The 24,003-nt window shown below is 49.1% G+C and overlaps 1 protein-coding gene and 1 long non-coding RNA gene across 2 annotated transcripts; both read left to right on the top strand.

The window, feature by feature from the left end:
* Positions 1–3,419: 3,419 nt before the first annotated feature.
* On the top strand, positions 3,420–13,329 carry LOC117200019 (uncharacterized). The gene is made up of 2 exons (XR_007471655.1): positions 3,420–6,180; positions 6,944–13,329. It is a non-coding gene; the product is annotated as an uncharacterized LOC117200019 (long non-coding RNA).
* A 21-nt stretch (positions 13,330–13,350) lies between these two features.
* Positions 13,351–22,810, top strand: LOC101280282 (cytochrome c oxidase assembly factor 8-like). Its single transcript, XM_033421331.2, is given in 4 exon segments — positions 13,351–13,440; positions 21,914–22,206; positions 22,208–22,261; positions 22,471–22,810. Coding segments are annotated over 4 exon segments (543 nt in total). The 3' UTR covers positions 22,577–22,810.
* The last annotated feature ends 1,193 nt before the right edge of the window (positions 22,811–24,003 follow it).

Below are 24,003 nucleotides of genomic sequence, written 5' to 3' on the forward strand. Positions count from 1 at the left end.
GAGGCGTTTTAGAATGTAAGCTTTCGAAAGATATGCTGCCTTTGGGATGGAGGGCAGATAGAGAAGAACAAAGTCGGATGCTTTACAGTAACTCAGTGAGATGTATCTCTTGACAGTCAATAGGTATTTGGGAGACAGAACTGACAAGGTGTGGTGGTGATTTGGAAGTAGGGAGAAGGAAAGGAGCCACATTGCGTTCTCAGGTTTCTGAGTAAGGGAACTGAATGAGGGCACGTGGCAAGGTGGGAAGGAAGGAGATAGGAGACCCAAGCAGAGATGCTAAGGAGACTCTGGACTCGATGCAGGCGGCTCAAGCTCAGGGGAGCTCTCAAGGCTGGAGAGCGAGCCCATGGAAGGACCTGGCACCATGGGAGGAGAGTGATGTGTAGTGTGGGGGGAAACAGAGGCTCAGAACAGACCAGAGGAGCACCAATATTAAGGGCTCGGGCAGACGAAGAGCTCACGACAAAGACTAAGGAGCAGGGACGAGAGGCCAGGGGAGCAGACAACGGGCAATCACACAAAGAGACAGTGCCCAGCGCTTTCCCTGTCCGCGTCCTCGCCTCCTGTCCACTTCCCTTTCCAGTTTGCTACAGTGAAAGTACTTGACCTTTCTTGGGGTGATGGGAGGACAGCCTCACAGGGCAAACGGTAAAGCTCCCTATTTATTTACTCAAGCATGTTCTGTGCTTCTGTTACCTCATCACAGCCTGGACTGGGCAACCCTGGTTTCACTTCCATCACCCTCCTCCAGCCCCACACCCCTGGGTAATCTGGAGCCTTCTGTCCAGTCATCTCTGGCAAAGAGCCCACACCCTCCATCTGCTGTCTCCAAAAGGCAGCTGTCAGACCCATGTGGGCTAATGTTGATCACCCGAGATGGGGCTGGTCGGAATGGAGATGTGCAGTAAGTGTAAATTACATGTGGATTTCAAAGACTCACTCGGAAAATAAATGTAAAATATCCCAGGAATAATTGTATATTGATTACATGCAAAAATTACATTTCAATATATGTAATTATTAATTAAATTAATTAAATATATTAATTAAGTATATATTAAATTAATTAAATGCAGATGCAGGTTAATTGAAGTATATTATTTTAATTAAATTATATTAATATATTAATATTAAATTTGATTTAATATTAATTCAATTAAATGCAGGTTAATTAAAATATATTATTAAGATTAATGTCACCTGTTTCTTTGTAGTTTTTTTAAACCTAAAATTACATTAGGTGACTTGCATTATATTTCTTTTGGGTAGTACTGCCCTAAGACCTTCTTTGATATCAAAACTTACCTGAAACACAGAACAGTTTTGCATTTCCCCGGAGTCTGGCTGGCACAGGTCATGGGAAGGGAGAACGGCATGCTGTATGTTGCACCTGGTTTCTCACATTCGCATTTTATTTCTCATAACTCATGTGATTCCCCGTCTCTCCCCTAACTTTTTTTTTTTTTTTTTTGTGGTACGCGGGCCTCTCACTGTTGTGGCCTCTCCCGCTGCAGAGCACAGGCTCCAGACGCACAGGCTCAGCGGCCATGGCTCACGGGCCCAGCCGCTCCGCAGCATGTGGGATCTTCCCAGACCGGGGCACGAACCCGTGTCACCTGCATCAGCAGGCGGACTCTCAACCACTGCGCCACCAGGGAAGCCCTCCCCTAACTTTTTAAATGAGAAAACCAGAGGGCAAATTTAACTCATGTCTACTCAATTCCTAAACCCATAATTTGTCCAATACACAATGTTGTCAAGTCTAATAGTGGTAATAGTTTCTAAGGAACCCCCTTAGATATAATAATAATAATACCTTTATGCACATAAAGTGTCTTATATCACTTACATCATCCCATCTGCTCCAAAAGAAAACCTTAAGACTTCCAACGTAAGATATTCTCATTTAAAAATTTTGTTTAGACACGGCAGAAAATTAAAAGGTACAAAGAAATAGAAAGTCAACTTCCCACCTACCCCTGACTTGCTCTCTCCTGCCACCCTCCACCCCTGCCGACAGCATACTCTGTATATCCCCCTAGTGATGGTGATGCACAAACACAGTCAAACATGCGTGTGGATATATGGCCATTTTTCAAAAAACTCAAATAGCAGTAGGTTGCACCCATATTCCACATGTTACTCTTTGTACTTAGCACCTTATCTTGGAGACCCTTCATATCAGTACATAAAGGTCTGCCTTTAACTATGTCATATTTAACTGAACAGACTTTCATAAATTACAAAATACATTTAAATCAGGAAACTAAGTTCAAGGAAGGCGTCACTTGTTCTCCTTGACAGCGGCAGTGACAGACTGAGGCCAACTGATTCCAGTCCGAGCCTGCTTCCTCTCCTTGACCCTCCCCGTGCCCCCATCTGTGAAAGAGTAGAAACAATTCCTGGCCCACCTACTGTGAAGCTGACATGGAGACTGAAAGAGCTAATGAAACCTGGAAAGCACAATTCAAACAAGAAGCATCGTCATTACTGTTACTGTAACTGTACTGTAACTGTAATCGGAGTCACATTTTGGTAGAAATCTAAGCAACGTAGGGGAGGGCAAATGTATTTGGGCAGGACGATTCTACCACCCTTTGAATCACATCATCACTGGGCCCATAGTATTGGCCCCCACCCAGCACTGATCTAGCCCAGGGGGACAGATCCTGGCTGCCTCCTTAAAAAGGGTTGGAATGTTCTGAAGGGCTCAGGTGTGACTGTCCAGCCCCTCATCTTGCGGGGAGTAGGTGGTCACAGGTTCTGGCCCCCAGGGACAGGCTTTCTCAGGAAGAAGACTTCACTCACAAGGCTGAGACATAAACACACACAGACACAGGCCCTGGAAATCTGGAGCAAGGTGAGTGGAAAACTGTCCTCAGCCCAGGAGCGGCTGGCTGTTTATGTGCAGTAGGTCACGGGCTGACATTTTCCAGGCCCAGGCTCAGCATGGGAAGCTGACTGCACCCACCAGCACAGCTCCAGCCCAGACACGGGAGCAATGTGACTGAGGGAACCGCAGCCAAGTTAGGCTGGCCGAGGGGTCTGGCTGGCAGGGCCCAAGCGAGTGAGCGACTGCTTAAAGGGACGCCGCCTCATCTCATCTGGCGGCCCTGCCCACCGCCTTGGTGTCTGGGTCATTCTTCTCCTTGCTTGTTCCCAGCTCTCCCCTGTGACCCAGGGTCTTGGGGAAGAACAGGGGGGAGCGGGAGGAGACAAATCTCCAGGGAAGAAAAAGTAAACCCAGGCTTAGCCAGCAGGTACCCCACATGTCTTCCCAGCTCCTCCAAGTTGGCCCCGTGGTCCCCAGATGTGCAGGAGAAGTGTGCTTAAGCTGTGTGATCACAAAGATTGAGCTTCCCCAGGAAATTTCTAGAGCCCATTAGAAGGGCTCACAAGGCACAGAGCCTCCAGAAAACGTGCCTTCCCTTCCCTTGGTTCCTCATCTAGGCAAAGCTTCACACTGTCTCCACCCAGACAGGTGGAAGGCCAGTCCACTCATCCTGTTTATAGAAGAAGGGTGGGGAGAGCGAAAGGACAAGTTCCAGCCTCTCACAGGGCTTCTCACCAACCTGCCCTGTCTGAGCAGTTACTCTCCGAGCTCAGTCGCCCATCCACTCTTCCTAAAGTCAGCCGGTCAGTGCTCTACACAGTTGGTCCTAAGAAAGAAACAAGTATTCAAAGCTGGATGTTCAAAGCACATTGCCGACAGTCCTCCACTTAACGAAAGAATTAATTATGGAACTTCTTTGAAGAGACAACTTTCCTAGGGCGTATAAGGTACAATTTTTACTTAGCATCAATGTATTCACAATTTTGGGGGGTATAAACCTAAAAAGGCGCGTATGTTTGGCTATAAATGTATTTGTGTTATTTTTCAATTCTCAGTATAAAAACTTGATTTAGGCAGGGCTGGTATCATTATTTCTACCTTTCAGGTGAGGAAAGGGAGACTCAGAGAGATTCTAAGCAAAAATGGGCGTTTCCACTGCTCCACAATGACCCGCTGAGGGTCGTATTTCTCAGCCTGCCCAAATCCCACTGTTATACCTGCGCTGTTTACAGAAAGTAGAGTAGAGGGTACCAGGGACTGGGGAGAGGGTGGGGAAGATATTATTTAATTGGTGCAGAGTCTCTATTCTGGATGATGAAAATGTTCTGGAAAAGGATAGTGGTGATGGTTGCATGACATTATGAATGTCCTTAGTATCTGCTGAATGTACACTTAAAATGGTTAAAAGGGTACATTGTATATTAATTTTTTAACATAGAAAAAGAATTACCTAGCTGAAATTCTGCATCGCAGCAGGATTATGTTAGCTCACTTCCCCTCTGCCCTTTCCTTCCACCTCCCACTTCCCCCAAATAATAAAGAGAACTGATCAAGAGAAAATAATTAAAATTGAAGTAACACCGAGAAATCACTTCTAACCCAGGAGATTGGCAAAAAATAAAGTAAGATAATACTCTTTGCTAGTAAAGACGCAGAAAAAGGACACTCTCGCACACTGTTGTTGAAAAAATAAACTGGGCAGACTGGAAAACAATCTAGCAATATACTATAAACATGTTTTTTAAAATTAAAAGTACACATACGTGGTATTGGAGACAGGGAAAATACACAGATCAATTGAAGAGAATAGAGTTTGAGGAGAGGGATATTTCCTAGACTAAAACCAGGGGTGGGGTGTGGTCTCTGGGTCACAAGATCAATTGGAACTTGCAACCTGCTCACTAATGGCACCCCATAATGAGAGACCCTCAGAAGGAATAGTGGTTTGGGGTATCCTGGGCTCTGGGATCACCATAGAAGCCCATGACCCAAAGGTGATTAGCAAGATGAAAAACCTGCAGAGACCACACCTGGGGTAGGGGCTTCTCCCCTGTGATCAATATGGACCCATGGCAAGGGGGCCTAGACACTTTACCCAATCCAGTGGCGGATAAGGTAGTGACCAGAGAAAGATTTCGGTTGAATTTCCTGACATCCCAGTAGGACGGGGATGTGAAGTCAACATTAAGTTGTGTTTGGTCAGGGTTCCCCAGAAAAACATAACCAGTAGGAGACAGATAGATAGATAAATAGATAGATAGATAAGTAGATAAAGATTTATTATAGGAATTAGCTCACACAATTGTGGAGGCCAAGAAGTCCCGCGATTTGCCGTCTGTAAGCTGGAGAAATAAGAAAGCTGGTTGTGCAATTCACTTCAGATATGAAGCCCAGAGAACCAGGAGTGTCTATTCAAGCAGAGAGAATGAACTCATGTTTCCTCCACCTTTCCGTTCTATTCAAGCCCTCAGTGGATTGGATGGTGCCCCGCAAATTGGCGAGGGGCATCATCTTTATTTGACCTATTGATTCAAATGCTAATCTCTTCCAGCACCACCTCAGACACACCCAGAAATAATATGTTACCAGCTCTCTGAGCGTCCCTTAGCCCAGTCAAGTTGGCATATATAATTCACCGTCACAAACAGTTTTGCAGAAAGTAAAGAACTATGCTATTACCTGCATATGTGAGTTGGCGAACTGAGAGTCTTCCCAGTTATATGAGATTTAGAGGTAGGTATTATGGATGAGGTGGGGTTCAATCTCACCTTGAGAACACCAGGTAGGGGTTGGGGTGAGCACAGGTGTGACAGCCCAGGTGAGCAGGGAGTGGGCGGCAGACAGTGAAGAAACGGGCTTGGCTGGAGTATATGGTCCCAATTAGAGAGTGGAAAGTGTCTGTCCTCCTCATTATCAAAACACATCTGTCACTGAACACCTCCACGTACAAGGTTCCGGGCTGTATGCTGTGAGGTATGGAAAGGTGAGAAATGCAGGGTCAGCGCTTTCTGTGAGCTCATAAGTTAGCTTGATAATGTGCGTCCACGAAGAAAAACACTCAGAAGGTGGAGTGCCCGATTCCTGACATACATCATCCGTGCACTTGTTTCCTCAGCTAAATCTTACTGTGTTTAATCCTCACACCGGGCTAAGTATTAGGGATGGAGAGATGAACGATACAGTGCACCATCCCTGGGAAATGCATAGAAATCACCTCCGGCTGAGGAAGGTCTCCCAGAGCTGGACCTGGGTGGGCTGGTAGGATGTGATAGGTGTCTGAGGAGGAAGCGGGTACACCTGTGGCAAGATCGGCACCTGGGACTGATGGCCTGTGGAACACGCAGGTGAGCTGGGGGCAGGGGCCGGGGGGTAGGGGAGGTGGGCAGAGAGTGGCAGAGAGTGGGCAGAAGATCCAAGTGAGGGCAAAGAGGCAGATGAGGCTGGACAGGACAGCTGGGCGCAGATGACAGAGTGTTCTGCACTCTAGACTTTGGACTGTGGGAACCTGGAGTTAGTGAGGATTTCTGATCTGCTGTGAGGTCCTACTGTGCCCACCAAGCTCCTGCCACCTCCAAAGTGAGTGGTAGACGGGGCCAAGCAGGAATGTGCCCAGCAAAGATCATCTGTGGCCCACTTAGCTAGTGCCCGTCCCCGAGTCACTTCTCTCCCGGGGCGCCTGCCAGGCCCGGACACTCACCAGAGCCTACGGGAGCCCTCAGCCTCTCCAGCCTGACCCGGAGGCCTGGAGGGCCCACGTGCTCTCGAAGAGCTGAGCTCCAGCCTTCCTTATTCCTCCCACTCAGCAGGGAGTCCCTGTTACATCAACCTCTGCCCCCCATCGCCAGCTGAAAGGGGAAGGGGAGGAAGCCCTGAGGCTTACAGCAAAACCTCAGGGTGCCCCTGAGTCCCAGGTGTGCTCAGATGTGGTCTGGGCCAGCCAAGCCTGCTGGGCCATCAACTTGGATGCAGGATACACAGAATGTACCTGCACCTCCTCCGGCAGGTAGGGGTGTGTGTGTGTGTGTGTGTGTGTGTGTGTGCGCGCACACGCACGCACGTGAGGCTCCCGGGCACAGGGTGTTGGGTAACCTACAACTAATGTCGCAGCCCAACACGCAGCCAAAGGATTGGGACAGGCTTCGCCTTTGAGGATGCCGACAAGCAAATCTCCTTGTGAGAAGATCATTGTCTCCACGAACCCTGACGTCACAAACCCATTGCAGCCTGTCCTCCCTCTTCTCACGGACAGTTGTGTCCAGCTGAAAGCAAGCACCAACCCTCAACTTGAAGCTGTGTGCCTAAGTTTTCACCAACACCAAGGGATGCAATAAGTGTGTGCTGATTTGATGGTAAAGGGGTCATAGAAAGACCAACCCCATGGGGTTTTAGCATATGGAAGTGAAGAGGGCTTTTCTATCCCTTTCCTTTAGGGTGGTGGGGATGGAGGCAGAGGTGATGGGATTGATGGGGAAGGAGAGAAGCTATGGATTTGCTACAGCAGAACCTCTGGGGCATTAGTAATCATGTATTAATATTTCCTAAAGCTCCCCAGATGAAGAAAAAATTGAGAAGCAACTGCCCCAAGGAGAGAGGTATGAAGAGGAGTCTTCTTTCAGATTGAATCGTGTGCCCAGAATAAATCAGTCCACCACTGCTGTAGAATCCACCTGCTGACGCTCACTGTGACCCAGATTCTTGTCTCATTCCATCAGCCCCGTTCCACGTCTCCCCCGCCCCCGCCCCCAGCCTTATTCCAGTTCAGCCCCTTTAATATCCCTGCTACCCATCGACTGCCATTCCCTTAGGACTTCCTTCCAGCCCCAGTTAAGAAAAACATATGATCACCGGCTTCCAGACCCCACCGCTTCCATTCTGCAGACTCCAGTACCCTCTCCCAGACTGGAAGGAGTGAGAAGAGTTTGGGGTCTTTCTCCCCCCCCCCAAGCGAGTGAGCATCCAGATATGGGCAAAATCAGAGCGTGCTCAGTACGTGACCTCCGGGTGTTGGGATGAACATGCAGGCCAGGCTGCAGCCCTGCCAGGGTGCCCGGCGCTTGGAATCTTTCAATGCAAATTTCCCTTGTGGCAGCCCTGGCCTCTTCTGCAGGGGTGGCAGCCGCCCTGGGAGGAAAGATGAGATTTAAATTGGTAATCAAGCACTGTACCAAACCGGACTTTGACCTTGTTCAGAATTCCATTGGCCCGTGTTCCCTGACCCACCACCGCCCTTTCTGCCCAATTGTTCCCTTGAGTAGCTGCCTGCTATCTATGGCAATAAGGCAGGCTGCCACCAGCTGCTGCTTCCCTGGCTGCCCTCCACCTGGCTGGATCGGAAGGCCTTGGAAATCAGAGAGCTTTGCCTTTCCAGCCACTTTGCTACCTCTGCTCCTGGAGCGAGACAAGAATGGTCTGGATGAGGTCTCTGGTCCTGGCTGTGCCTGCTGGTAGGGCCTGGGAGAGGTGAAGACAGCCCCGACAAACTTCTTTTATGCACTCTTGGTTACCAAAGCGATTCCCAGACGAGGCCTGGAATGGCCAGTGTGGGCCCACACGCCTGCTATGTCCACGGAAGCAGCATGGATCCAGCACCCATTCTCTCCAGCTCCTTCCACTGCCCCAGAACACCCCTGCTTGCTGTAAAACACCACGTTTTTGCTCATTTCTTCTTCCGAGAAGGCCTTCCACATTCTCTTCTACATGTCTAAACTCTGCCCTTCCTTCCATGGCCTGGGGGACCACTCTCCCCCGTAGAGTGCCTACTCACTCCCCTGCAACCCTACCATGCTTTTTCTCTGACCTCCTCAATTCATGACTCAAACCAAATATCTGGGGCATTTAGTCACATGCTGATTTGCCATGTTGTCTCATTGTTTCAAGTGTTATCTCCCCAACAAGATGGTAGGCTCCCAGGGACTATGCATTACCTAGAATTGGCACTTAGTAGGTCTACTGGGAATCAGTGAATGTGAAAGGACAAATGAATGAATATAGACGTTGCTTTATTCAGAGCTCTGTTTTCTTTACACGCCTAGAATTCTTCCCAACAAGAGAGCCCTTCTTTCCATTGGCTGTCGTCACAACGAAGCTGCTGGTGGAAACTTTGCTTCCCATGCCTCCCAGAGCACAGGGGAACCAGGAATGTTTCACCAGGAGGAGTCAGTTGCCAGAACAGTTGGATTTCCACCAGTGTGCAGGGCACTAGTGGCTGCTGGGAGCAGATGTCTGCCCTCTTTGATCTAACTGGGATGCTAGAATGTGCCCACACGAAGCTTTGTTTCCGTTAATGCACACAGTATGTAAGGGCTAAGAATGGCCGGGTGCAGAAAGCACCCAGTCTAGGCTGTCCTAATCAGAGAGCATGTGAAGGAGGCAGAAAATAGGGCTGTTGAATGGAGGCAGCAGGGAGACTGGGTGTCCAAGGGAGGCATGAAAGAGTGCCCCTACTCCTTCTTCCCCAGCCAGACTCCACCTGTCCATGTCTGCTCCCCCACCCAGGTAAGAAAGAGCCAAAGATGGGGCGAGGACAAGGGACAAGATTGGGGGTGGGGTGGTGGATGGATAGTTAACTCAGGGGGTTCATCTGAGAGGAAACGCCTTGGGAATGCAAGGCAGCTCTCACACATGCCCTATCCATCCGAAGGGGAGGCATAGAGGAGGCTCAAAAAGCCAGGAGGGGCTTCCGTGGTGGCGCAGTGGTTGAGAGTCCGCCTGCCGATGCAGGGGACACAGGTTCGTGCCCTGGTCCGGGAGGATCCCACATGCCGCGGAGCAGCTGGGCCCGTGAGCCATGGCCGCTAAGCCTGCGCGTCCGGAGCCTGTGCTCCGCAACGGGAGAGGCTACAGCAGTGAGAGGCCCGCGTACCGCAAAAAAAAACAAAACCAAAAAAGCCAGGCGAAGACCAGACAGGCAAGAAAGAAGATCTAGAAAGACAGGTGAAGTGTGAGCTGCCACATCTTTGTACACAGAGGGCCCAAGGTTGGGGCAGGGGGTCGTTGATGAGCTCTGTCCATGGGGCTTCCACCTATTGTCTCAGAAGTAAGTCAGGAGCAGGGGGCCAAGCACGGAGCAGCCTATGTGTGGCCCCTGGGTGCCATTGCGCTCCTGCGTCCTTCGCTGTGGTTAGGGCAGAGAGACCCTCTGACAGAAAGACATAGGGTGCTTGTCTTCTGGGCAGAGGAGAGGCTCAGAGACAAGAATATGGGTGAAGGGGAGGTGGCAGCATCCAACCTACAGGCAAGCGGACCGAGTGTGGTGGGGTGAGCCTGGGTGTCGAGGAGTCATTCTGGGGCTCCCCAAGGAGCAGAAATGCCCACATGAGGTTTCCTAGCAGCGCCCTCCCCCAGGCCCTTCCCCTCTGGCCTCGGGCCTCTTGCCCACCGGTGCATGCAGTCCCATCACCGATGACAGTGAGCAGAGTTTGCCAATTCCATTACTTTTATTACTCATGCCTTTCATTACTCATGCCTTTCCCAGGGAAAGGAACAGACTCGAAGGAGAAGGCAGTTGCCATGGACTGGAACTTGCTGACGCACCTCTCAGCTAACTCGACCCCTTTCTTTCAAGAGGAATTTTACACAGCCCATTTTATGGGTACCTACTGACATCAAAACTGTTAAGTCAGAGGGCAGGCATCGAGGTCAGAGAACGCCCCACCCCTGGGGCGTATTTCCTCCTTCTGCTCCACAATGTCCCCCAGGATCACGGGAGGATGGGCAGGCAAAAAAGAAGAAGATTTCATACGCCCAGGTGTGTGTGCAGGGGAACTTTCTCTCCCACTCTAGCCAGAGACATAGAATTTAATAAATCCTCAGAACGGGGGAGGCAGGGGTGTGTGAGGATGTCTTTCATTGTGGGGAGGGTGGGTCAAACACCTAGAGCGTCTGCTAACCGCATGCTCTTGAGAGCACGCCCACACACATGGTGTACCGCTGAGGCCCAGAAACAGGGAAGAGAAAGGGGGCCAATCTGGAAGCCAGGGCTCCATCCCCAGTCACTCCACGCTGGTTAGGACTGTGGTTCCCATACCTGGATGGATGGCAGAATCACCTGGCCAGCTCAGCAAACGTGCAGATTCTTGGGGTCCCACCGCAGTCCCACCAAGTCAGAGCCACGTGGGGTGGGGAAATTGGGGTATGCGTGTGTTCAACAAGCTCCCCTGGGATTCTCATGCCACATTCCCTTTCCTGAGTTTAGAGTTGCCGGATCCACGTGGGGTTCCTTGAAAATTGATGCTACTCTTGTTCAAGGCCACAGGCAGACCTCCAAAGACAGCCCCGGAGCCAGCACATGGAATGGGAGAGCCAGATCTACTCCCAGAGAAGCACCCTGCAGCCTGAGTATCCTCACGGCACACTCCGCCACTGCAGGTGATCACCTGGGATGCATTGATTTCCGTTCTCCCATAGGACCTCTTTTGTAGCACTTTGTTTGTTTTCACAAAATCAACTATTACAGATATTTGATGATGGACTTGAATGCTATTCTTCTCCCTGTTTAACATGTTTGCCAACCAACCTTACCTGCCAAAGGTAATGTGGAAACCCATCACCCACTGGCTTGTTCAAGATGAGCCCAGGGTCACTAAACCATTATCCTATTTTCTTTGGAGCTTCTGTTTCCCTGAACAACAGGCTGCAAAGTGATTTGGAAAATCAAGGTTAGACCCATACCCTGGGCAAAATGCCTGAGAAGAAAAGACAGTTTCTTATCTTTTTTTTTTCTACTTTTTTTTCCAACCTAAGGTATATATAAGGTCACAGAAAAGAGAGTGTTGATTCCACGTGGCTGGCGCTGAACCCTTGCAATTTACCAATGACGTCTCACTCACTCATGAGTTTTCCTGGGTCTGAGTCACACACAGGGAGGCTTTTAAGCAGAGAAAAGAAAATTCCTGAAATGAATGAGTTACATTCTGGCCCGGGAGGCAATACCACAGAAGCACTCGCTCTCACCCACACAATCAGGCCTGAGAGCTGATGGAAATTTGTGGGAAAGGTTGTGAAATTGGGGATTACAGAAACAAAGTCTAAGGCAGTGGAAGGAATTCTACTGGCAGACTGCCTTTGAACTTGAACTCTTCCTTGGGTTGCCAGCCTGCTGGCCTGTCCTGCAGATTTTGGACTCCCCCGTCTCTGCGATCACACGAGCCAACTCCTTAAAATAAATCCCTCTTTATATGCGCACATCCTATTGACAAATGCACAGTCCAAGAGACAAAAACACCCACACACGCCCACAACCAGCCCAGCAGGGAGATCTTTAGTCCCTACGATGGGCCAGACTGTTACAATAAGAAAATCAACACTGACCTAGACTGCAGTTTCTACGTGGCTTCTGTCAGGAACACAAAGGTGTATATGGAACAGAGTCCCTGTCCTCCAGTGACTTTCCAACTCGTCACCAAGTTAAAGAACCTCAACACTGAAAGGGGCCCCAGTGAACCTCACCTAGTCCAACCCCTCGGTTTTACGGACGGGGAAACTGAGGTTCTGAGAGGGGACAGGACCTGGTCCAGGCAGCACAGCCTGATGGTGGAAACGTCGGGACGAGATCCCAAGGAAAACATTCCAGACAAGAAGAGCATGAGTATGAGTGATTGTGTGTGTGTGTGACACACACACTGAAGAAGGTGGGAAGGTGAACAGCTGGAGTAATTATGGGCTGCAGACAAGGTGGAAATGGGGGAAGGTGACCGTGGAGAGTGTCAGACACCTGAGTGTGAAGTTTAGAATGGGTCCACCAGATTGGAGAAGCTTCCAAACACTTTGGGTGTGGGGAGCAACACGATGAAAGAGTTCTTACAAGAGTGCTGCTGTTACAGGAATATTGTAAAAGAGAAAAATGTTGAAGAAAACCTTCTTTTTTTTTTTTTTTGCCGCACCACACATCTTGGGGGATCTTATTTCTCTGACCAGGAATCGAACCTGTGTCCCCCACAGTGGAAGCACAGAGTCCTAACAACTGGACCGCCAGGGAATTCCCAAAGAACACCTCCTTAAAGCCAAACCTTATGACAGATATCTGTCTCTTGAGAGATTAGGAGGCCCGATACAGATTAGAACTGGAGTAGAAGAATTACCCAGTTAGAAGAATGTCAAGGGAAAAGCAGAATGAGACAGAATGAACTAGAAGGGACTTCCCTGGTGGCACAGTGGTTAAGAATCCGCCTGCTAATGCAGGGGACACAGGTTTGAGCCCTGGTCCGGGAAGATCCCACATGCTGTGGAGCAGCTAAGCCCGTGCGCCACAACTACTGAGCCTGCACTCTAGAGCCCATGAGCCACAACTACTGAGCCCACGCGCCACAACTACTGAAGCCCACGTGCCTAGAGCCCGTGCTCTGCAACAAGAGAAGCCACCACAATGAGAAGGTCCCACACCACAACGAAGAGTAGCCCCCGCTCGCCGCAACTAGAGAAAGCCCGTGCACAGCAATGAAGACCCAACACAGCCAAAAATAAATAAAAATTAAAAAAAAAAAAAAAAAAAAGAATGAACCAGAAGAGTAGAGATCATGAGCCAGTCTTCCAAGGGGCTATCCAGGCTGTTCAAAACCAAGAACAGCAAGGAGATGCTGGGCTTTTTGCTCATAGCCTGTGAGGAGGTACGAGAACCTCTCCACCAAAAGCTGGATGGTCGAGCCCCACTGAAGGCTCAGGCACACCCTTGGCCTCTGGTCTCCCCACTGGAGGTGAAGAGGGCTGGCTCGTATCATCTTCGGAGTCTCCCTGCGGCCTCTTCCTCCCATAATGTGCCCCCCACCCTCCCAGGCCTCCAGGGTCTGTTTGCCTGAAGCTGAGTCCCTGGGAGATGGTGGGTGTCCCTTCTTCCCTCCAGTGACGCCAGGCTCCTTCAGCAGCGCTCAGCAGCCCCTCCCTGGTTGTAATGTCAGGACGGTGGCACCGTCTGCACGTCCAGCCTTTCCTCCCTCCCCGACCCCACCCCCACCCGCACCCCCGGCCCTCTCCTAGTCACTGCTTCTTGTCTGGGGACTTCAGCTTTTGGATCAATGCTCTGCTGAGGTGCCTGACCCAGACCCAAGCTCAAGAAAAGATCAGGACTATTTTCTTGTTTGGGTTCATCCTCAAGGGCATTCTCTGAAGTGTCCTCTGATGAGGAATCTGCCAGAATCCTGCACTGACAACTTTTCACCATTAACGTGCTGTAAACATGGATAAAACATGTCACAGATGCTCAGCCTTAGAAAAGAGATCATACGCTATCTCATGCCTCTATCTCTCTCTCTCTCTGTCTCCTTCTTCCTCTCCTTCCCCACCTTCTCTCTCTCCTTCCAGAACCTACTTTCCTGGGGTGGTGGGAGAAACTGTGGGCTCAAGGGAAATGTTCATGTACTCACCATTCACCCCACACCTTACTCACAAAGCCAGGTTTCTGACTGAGTAACAGAGTTACTAACCATGCTGCTCACTGGAGCACAGCACAGGGAGGGAGCCGGCTCACGTACTTACTGTGGGTGTCCAGAGACATCAAAACAGAGCTCAGGAAATCTGCCTAGGCCGGAATCTGAGACAGGTGGTGGATTTTGCCTTGTATAACTGGATGAAATAGGTGAGGGTGAGTGTAAAAAGAGAGAAAGAGAAGAGAGCTCAGGACACAAGAACAGAAACTGGTGAGAGGAGACAGGGCAGGAGAAACTGGAGACCCAGGAAAAGCAGGAACGTGTGTGGTGTCAGGGGATTTAAGGAAAGAGTGGGGGGTTTTCTCTTGTTAGGAAAAAAGAGGTCCAAAGAATCAAATCTGCTGAGAAAAGGCACACTGGCTCTACAGACGGGCCTTTGGTACCACACTGAGAGCAGTCTTGGCCCAGTGGTAGATGGACAAGCCAGAGAGCAGTGAGATCAGGCGTGAACACGAGGGGGGAAAGTGGTGGAGAGGGCAAGTATAGAAAACACCTTCCAGACGGTGTGAGAAACAGAGTGGCAGGGCATGTGAAGACAGGAGGGAGGCTTTTATTTTTTTGAATGAATGAGACTTGATTGTGTTAAATGCAGGTGAAAGGCAGACTAGCCCAGGGAGAAGGGATAAAGACCTGGGAGAGAGGAGACATTTAACGAGATCAGTGCATTGTGAAATTGGGGGTGCTGGTGTAGGAGGTGGACAAGAGGAGATCACAGACACAACTTCCACTGTGATCCAGAGAAGGATCAAAGGGTGCAAACAAATAAAGGAAAGTTTGGTGACCAGGAAGGGGAAGAGGCTGCTTCTGATGGTTTCTATTTTTCTTTTCTTTTTCTAAATAGGAGGGCCCTCATCTTTGGGACACAGGCTAGTTCAAGTCAGAGGAGGCATCATAGGGTGACAGGCTTAGAGTCCCTGGGCAACTGTCTTCCAGGGCAGGTAGTCATCCCTGGGCACGCATCTGATATGGCCTATGAAATAGCTACTTGTTTGCCTCAGAAGAGACTGGCTTCAAACCCAGACTGATGAAATGATGCTCTCAGGCTACCAGCTCATGGTGGCCGAAATGTGAGGCTCTGTGGAGACACATGGCCATGGCCATGGGTGTGGTTGTGCAGCTACCCACCAACCATCAGACTCCTGGGACTCTCCTGACAATACCTGTCTTAGTCCATCTGGACTGCTATAATGCAGTGCCAGAGACTGGATAGCTTATAAACGACAGACATTTATTTCTCAAGGTTCTGAAGGCTGGACGTCCAAATCAGGGTGCCAGCATGGTCAGGTGAGTGCCCTTTTCTGGTTTTCTCATTGTACCCTTGCATAGTAGAAGGGGTTGGGGAGCTCTCTGAGATCTCTTTTATAAGGGCACTAATCTCGTTCATGAGGGCTCCACCCTCATGACATTAGGGGCCACTTCCCAAAGACCCCATCTACTAATACCATCACATTGAGGATTAGGCTTCAACATAGGAATTTAGGGGGACACACATTAAGACTATAGCAAAACTCTAAATCCCCCTTCACACAGTGTTGGTACCTCCCTAGTAGTGGTCACCACAGTCCCCCCGGGTCATAACCGTATGTGGCTATATTCGATATCCTTTCCTGTAGTTTCCGGAAGAGTCGGAATCCTAAGTTATTGATCCTTGCTTCCCTATTCAAAGTTGCTCTCTGCATGAAATTGATCTGTTCCTGGCTAAATTCCACAGTCCTGATGCCGACATTTTGGCTCAGCCACCACTCAGAGATGGTCCCCAGAAAGCCCCTCTTCTGGCACTGGCCTGCTTCATATAAGAGAGTTTTAACAAGATGATGCCCAGAGACTTACAAGCCCCCTGCCCCACTCCCAGCAGCCAGATCAGAAAGAATTCCAGATCTTCGACCCTTCCTAGCACAGCTGCCTCCCGACCAAAAGAGAATTGCTGGCAGTTTGTAAAGTCCCAGGCTCACAGCTTTCATTGTCCAGCACATGATTCCTTCTCCTTCCCCCTTATTAATCTGACACCGGCAAGTACTACAAAGACATGGGCTGAATTCCAGCCATGTCATCACTGGGGAAACAATAAAATGCCTGACTGACTATAAAGGGTCTAACTGTCACAGAGATAAAGACCAGTCTCCGATCTTCTCCAGCAAGGCGGGGCTCGACGTACAGCCTGGGAAAGCTTGGTTTTCTCGTGGCAGAAACTGTGAAAACATTTCCTGCTTTGAAGCCCTCACTGGCTCTTCTGTAGGACAAAATGAGCAAGAGATACAAGGCAGCAGACTGTGCTGCCAGCTGGAGGACCCCAAACTGGGCTGAAAGAGCCCCACACCCACATATACCCGTGTGGACCACACCCTGTGGGCCCATGTGTTCTGATTTAGCGAATATCTGGAGGAGGGAAAGTCCAGCTGATTTGTAATCAAAAGTACCATCCCTTACCACAAGGGCTCTTTCACATTTTTAGCTCACTTGATCCTCAAGACTAGCCCGTGAGGGCCTAAGACAGGTACTCTTATTCCCATTTTAGAGACGCGAAAACTGACACCCAGGTTGTGAAGAGTTCTTGGCTCTTACGTGGCAGAATCACTCAGGTCTTCTGACTCCTAGTTCACGTTCTTTTCCTGTGAAAGCGCACTACCTCCCCTTTTTAGAGAGTGGTTATTGCACTGAAAATTACAAACAGACTCTGAAGATCCTGTAATTTCTTCATCCTCTCAAGCCCAATGGGCAACAAAGCATCAGGGATGGTCTCCTCAATTTGAGATGTGATAACCACTCCTTACAGCGAGCTCTGACCGAGTCACAGCATACACTCTCACTGCCTGATCAGAACCAGAGGGTGAAGAAAGCTCTCGCAGAATCTCTGCTCTATCCACCAACTGAGACTCCAAACCAGGCCTTCGTGGGGTAGCGTCTTCATGGCATCAAAGGCAGACAGAGGTTCCTTCAGTGCTTTCTCTGTAGAACAGCGAGATTGCCTTTCCTCCCGATGGGCTGGGTCTGATCTGGCCCTGGATTACCTTGAGAGGTTGGTTACAGCACAGGACAGAATTAGAGGCTGTCCAGGCCAGAGCAGATCCAGTGAGCAGATCCCAGAGAGAACGGTCCCAGGAGTTCTGAGACTACCTCATGGGCCTTTGGGTTACTTTCAGGGCAGGTCTGAACAGATCTGGTCCAAATTTCCACTTCCCATTGGAGCCCATGTATATGACTTCACATGAACTTGGATCACCAAGAACGTGCTTTGATTGTTAGGCTATCTCACGGCTGTGGTCATCCTGACTCCTCAATTGTGTGGGAAGTGACGTGAGGGTAGGGAAGTGGGCAAGTGTTTCCCAGAGCCATAACCTCCCATTTCTCAGTCCCTCACCCTCCACAGAAGCCCTTCTTCCCTCTCAGGTACGTAACATCCTTCCAGGCTCTTCCTATCAAAACCTAATCTCAAGAAAAGATCTAAAAATTAAGCAGAATCCAAGCCGACTGGAGCTGGAATGACGCCTTGACTTTCCAGATGAGGAGAGTGAGGTTACGGCAGGTACAACTTACCTGCCGTACAGGTAAGGTACAACTCACACCCTCAGAGATCAAGAGAATTCCAGGATCAGTGAGGAGGGAACATCATCTGTGAGTGGTCAGAGCCTTTCACTTACAGCCCCTGTTTACAAAATCATCACTGATGACCCTGCTTCCTTTGAAGACTGTGTGACCTAGTAGGGATAAGACTTAGCACACCCTTGGCACCCACAGACAACAGTTCCAGGAACGCAGGTGAGCCACTCTGGGTCCACATACCTCATATGGACATGCTTGAACTTGCACTTAGACATTTATTCCCAAGGCATTGGCTCCGGGTTGACAAGCAGGGAAACCTCAAAGCCCTCAGCTCTTCACCACTTTTCTTGATCACACGAGAGTCACCAGATGCTCTGTGGCTCCAACACCAGGACAATCACAGCTCACTCCACTTGGGTCTCCCCAGGTAGGCAGTGGCTGGAAGCAGGAGCCCTCATCTGCCATCTCATTCACACAAGCTGGTTCAAGGCACATTTTTTGAGCATCTACATTGTGCCAGGCACTGGGATAGGTTCTGGGAACCCCTAGCTACATGGGCTCAGTTCTTGTGCTCCTCACAGTCAAGAGGAGGACACTGGGCTTCCCTGGTGGAGCAGTGGTTAAGAAATCCCCCTGCCAATGCAGGGAACACAGGTTCCAGCCCTGGTCCAGGAAGATCCCACATGCTATGGAGCAACTAAGCCCATGAGCCACAACTACTGCGCCTGTGCTCTAGAGCCCGCGGGCCACAACGACTGAGCCTGTATGCCACAACCGCATGCCTAGAGCCTGTGCTCCGCAACAGAAGCCACTGCAGTGAGAAGCCTGCGCACCGCAACAAAGAGTAGCCCCTGCTCGCTGCCACTAGAGAAAGGCCGCACGCAGCAACAAAGACCCAACGCAGCCAAAAATAAATAAAATAAATTTATTAAAAAAGAAAAAAAAGAGGAAGACACGTAAGAAACTGACAACCCAGTTCACCACCTGTGTGCTTTGCCAGAGCTCTTCACAGGGCTGGGGCTCTGAGAGAGGAGCAGCCCCTAACCCAGACTGGGATGCGTGGGATGCTGGGGTGGTCAGAGAGGCAGGCATGCACCCGCACAGAAAATTTCAGTGAAACTGGGAAAGTGAAACGATAGAGATACATACAAAATCTGTCTTAAAAAGAAGTCTTCCCTACCCCTGCTCCCCTTTCGCTTCATTTTATCATCTCCCACCCTTCAAAGCAAAGCTTTTTGAAAGTATCTTCCACTTATTCCCCGCTCCACTGAAACTGCTCTTAAATCACCAGTAACCTCATGATTGATAATCCAACACGCCCATCTTCATCTCATAAACCCCTGTGGTACCTGGTCTCTCGGCCCCTGCCTCCTCCTTTCTCAGTCTCCCTGATCCCACCCTCCTGATGCCTCCCTAGTCTCCCCTTCCAGGTCATCCCCCACAGTCTGCCCTCCGCACTGTGGTCCTCTCTTTCTAAAACTCTGACCACACTACCCCCTTATTCAAATCCTTCACTGGTTGCACAGTGCCCTCAAGTCAACCTCCAAACTCTTTGGCTTGGAAGGTAAAACCTTCTAGGACCCAGCCACCTGCCTCTCCAGTTCGCCTCTGCCGCCTGTGACCCCAGAAAAGCCCGAAACTCTGTCCCACCAGGTGACTTTGTACAAGCTTTTTCCTCTGTCTGTAACCCCCATGTGGTAAACCCTACTCATCCTTAATCTTGTTCAAATGTCACCTCTTCCAGGAAGCCCTCCATTGCTCCTCCTTTCACTCCTTCCCAGGCACATTTCTGTAACCCCCTTCAATCTTCCCAGAGCATCCTCTATTCACCACTGGCATGTAACTGATCACTTGGCTATGTACCCCTGCCCCCCTAACTAAGTTGTACAGGCCTCGTTGCAGATGGTGCCTTACTGATCTTTGCACGGTGCTTGGCAAAAAAGCTTTCTTTAACAAACATTGATTGATTGTTTGGTTGATTCATTAATTAAGTATAAAACAAGGTCCCCTGTGAAGAAACCACAGTCCAGATGGGAAGGAAAGCCAATCATGGGTGAGCTGATGGAATAAACTCATGCCAAGAGTAAGCATATTTTCCTGACCACAGAGGACTGGGGAAACCTGGAGGAGGAAGATACTGAGAGAGCTTGAAGGACTGGAGCAGCAGGTTTCCTGGTTGGGAAGCAGGTTAATCAATGCACGAGCCCGGGCTGCGGTTTCACCTACACCTGGTTCATTTCCAGCAGCAGCAACATTGCGGCGAGGATTTGGTGCCAACGGGCACCCAGGGTCCCTTCCACGTAATTAACATGTCTCTGGGGGAGGCCTGAATCCCACAGTCTGGAATGTAGACAAAGAGGATCTGTTCCAGTTATGCTAATTGCTGCCTCTCTCCCACAGAGGATAGGGCGGTGAGAGATTCCAGGAGGCAGCTGAGCAGAGCGGGAATTCCTCAGCTCCTGCAGCCTGGCCCGAACCCAGGGAGGGGCCCCGCCAGCCCTCACCGGGGAAAGCTGGAGGCAGAGCCGCATTCATCTGTCCCATAGGCTGTCTCTGAGAGGTGTGATTTGAAGACCAGGCAGCTTCCTAGCCAGGCACCCTAAACCTTAAAACTGCACTTTAGAAACATTGCTTTCCCCTGAAAGCACTTTTTAATGCAAACGACCCAGGAAGAAGTAGCACATTAAGTTCTTAACACCTTCCGTATAAGTGGGTGGCTGTGCAGCTTTCCCAAGGGGTCTGGGGACCTGGGAAGGCAGGTGCCTGAGCTGTAGAAGGGACACAGTGAAGACAGGAGGCCCTGGGTCACAGATTCACTTCTGCCACAAATGTACCCCCCCACCCCTGACCGTTGTTGCCCCACGGCCCGGTTCTGTGCTGGCCTTTCCTTCTGCCACCATCCTGGGCTGAAGACCTCGTTAGTCCTCAGGGGTGCCCACCACCCCATTCTAACACCTCCTTCTCTACGGCTTCCTTTGCTCAGAATCAGTGGCCCCCTGAGGCCACTGGCATCTCTGAGTTTACAGCCCTCAGCTCCCTTATTGGGATGCTGGTCCAGGCTTTTGTGCGAGGCATTTCTGGGGGGTAAGAGCACTTGCTGTGCATCTGCAGTGGTCCTCTGACCCCAGCCTGCAGCAGAATTACTGTGAGGGCTTGTTGAAACAGATCAGCTACAGAGCTTCTGTACGTCTCAAGTAGAGCCTGAGAATCTGCATCTCTAATGAGTTCCCAGCTGATGCTAATGCCGGCCCAGAGAACCCACTCCGAGAACCACAGCTTTATAACCTTGCGACTCAAACTGTGGTCTGCAGACCAGTATCCCTGACATCATCTGAGAGCTGGTTAGAAATGCTGAACCAGAAGCTGCATTTTAACAAGGTCCTGAGTGACTTGTATGCACATTAAATTTTGAGATCCCTTCCCCAAAGCAGTGCTCTCAACGTGTGGTGCAGACCACCTGCATCAGCATCACCGGGGAGCTTGTTAATCAAAGGCTTGCCTACGTTCATAGCAGCGCTATTTACAATAGCCAAGACATGGATACAACCTAAATGTCCATTGACAGACGAATGGATAAAGAAGATGGAATACTACTCAGCCATAAAAAAGAATGAAATAATGCCATTTGCAGCAACATGGATGGACCTGGAGATGATCATACTAAGTGAAGTCAGAAGAGAAAGACAAATACCATATGATATCATTTATATGTGGAATCTAAAATATGACACAAATGAACTTTTCTATGAAACAGAAACAGACTCACAGACGTAGAGAACAGACTTGCAGTTACCAAGGGGAAGAAGAGGTGGAGGACGGATGGATGGGGAGTTTGGGATTAGCAGATGCAAACTATTATATGGAGAATGGATAAACAAGGTCCTACTGTATAGCACAGGGAACTCTATTCAATATCCTGTGATAAACCATAGTGGAAAAGAATATAAAAAAGAATGTAGAGCACTGGAGCCTACCTGGGCTCTTTGGTGGGGCTAATGGCGGACTCTGGGAGGGCTCACGCCAAGGAGTGCTTCCCAGAACTGCTGCTGCCAGTGTCCTTGTCCCCACGGTGAGCCACAGCCACCCCCCGACTCCGCAGGAGACCCTCCAATACTAGGAGGTCTCAAGATTCTGCCCTCCAGGAAAATCTTGCCATGATTGGATAGGACCCCCAGATAAATATTCAAATCTTCGACCTGTTCACTTCTACATCCCTGAAAATGAATCACCATTGGAACAAAAGTTAAGAGAATTAAGACAAGAAACACAAGAATGGAACCAACAGTTCTGGGAGAACCAGAATTTGACTTTTCTTAAGGAAAAAGAAAAATTTATTGACTCAAGACTGAAAGCCAAAGGCCTGGAACTGAGAGCTGAGTCAGGTCAAAAAGCAACACTGAATGCAGAAGAAATTTCACAAGGAATTTTTAAGTAAAAATTTTCAGAAGCACATGTATTACAACAGGTAGAAGTCGCTATCAACTTAGTTTTTGCACTTTTAAATAAAATCGACAGATTAAAGTTACTTGCATGGCAGCCCTAAAGCAGCTTGCACCCCTAGTGCGTAGACAGTGGGTTCTACACAGGGGAAACTAATATTATAGAATAAAAGAGACTTCATGCCGTGTGTAGACATTGCTTGGATCCTAATACGGACAGACCACCTATAGAAAGGGACTGGCACAAGCGTAATTTTGCCATCCCCTTCTTCATGGGAAAAGTGGCCCTGGAGAGGATTTGGAACAAGCTTAGACTGAAACGAAAGAAGACCAGCAATTAGGAGCCCACCCTGACCCACCCGCCAGCGTCTAAGTTTCCACGAGAAGCAGCTGCTTACAGGAGCTCGTTTTACGAGGGCTCTAAGAGCTGTGTGTGCAGGGCAGGCTGGGAGGACGCGGGTCCTGGTGCGCTGTGGCCCACGTGGCTCCATCCTGACTGTGGATTCCAAGCTGGCTCTTGGTCATGGAAGTGATGTTAAATAAAACCCAAGCACTGTGGAAAAAAAAAAAAAGAATGTATATATATGTATAACTGAATAACTTTGATGTACAGCAGAAATTAACACATTATAAATGAACTATACTTCAATAAAATAAAATTTTTTAAAGAGTTCCCAGTGCCCCCTTCCTCCTCCAGGCCTCTGGTGATCACTGTGACCCTCATGTTTAGGAACTTGTGCCTGACAGTCTCCACTTCGGCTACCTGTTAGAATTCCCTGAGGGGATTGTCCAGGCCGCCCTTCTAGAACAATCAAATCAGATTTGGGGAGTGGAGACCCAGACATGGGCATTTTTAACAGTCCCCAGGTCATGGCAATGTGCATTTAAAGCTGAGACCTTCAGTTTAACACCATCCTCTTCTCGATAGCAAATGTTGGAGCATGTACCCCAGGTTACCTTACACCGAGGTTCTCAAACTTGGCTACAAATCAGAATCCCCAGAAAGTTTTTAACTTTTTATTTTTGAGATGAAATTCACAAAACATAAAATACATCATTTGACCATTTTAAAGTGGACAATTCAATGGCTTTTAGAACATTCTTCACAATGTTGTGCAACTATCACTACCATCTAGTTCTAAAACATTACCATCACCTGAAAAGAAATCCCATGCCTCCCAATGCCTCCCTCCCCAGCCCCTGGCAGTCACTAGTCTACCTTCTGTCTCTCTGGATTTGCCCATTCTGGACATTTCATGTAAATGGAATCACAATATGTGGCCTTTAGCTTGTATCGCTTAGCACAATGTTTCTGAAGTTCATCTATGCATGCATCAGTACTTCATTCCTTTTTATGGCAAGTGATATTTCATTGTATGGATTTACCACATTTTATTTATTTATTCATCCGTTGATGGACATTTGGGTCATTTCCACTTTGGGGCTAACGTGAATAATGCTGTTAGGTCCATTGATGTACAAGTTTTTGTGAGAACATATGTCTTCAGTTCTCTTGGGGACATACCTGGGAATGGAATTGCTGGATCATATGGTAACTCCATACTTAACTTTTTGAGGAACAGCCAAACTGTTTTCCAAAGCAACTGCACCATTTTAGATTCCCATCAGCGGTGGATACATGTTCTGTTTCTCCGCATCTTCACCAACACTTCTTTTCTTTTTTTCTTTTTTACTTTTTATTATAGCTACCTTATCAGGTGTGAAGTTGTATCTCGAGGCTTTGATTTGCCTTTCCCTAATGACTAAT

Source organism: Orcinus orca, chromosome 15 (genome assembly GCF_937001465.1).
Source record: "Orcinus orca chromosome 15, mOrcOrc1.1, whole genome shotgun sequence".
Classification (NCBI taxonomy): domain Eukaryota; kingdom Metazoa; phylum Chordata; class Mammalia; order Artiodactyla; family Delphinidae; genus Orcinus; species Orcinus orca.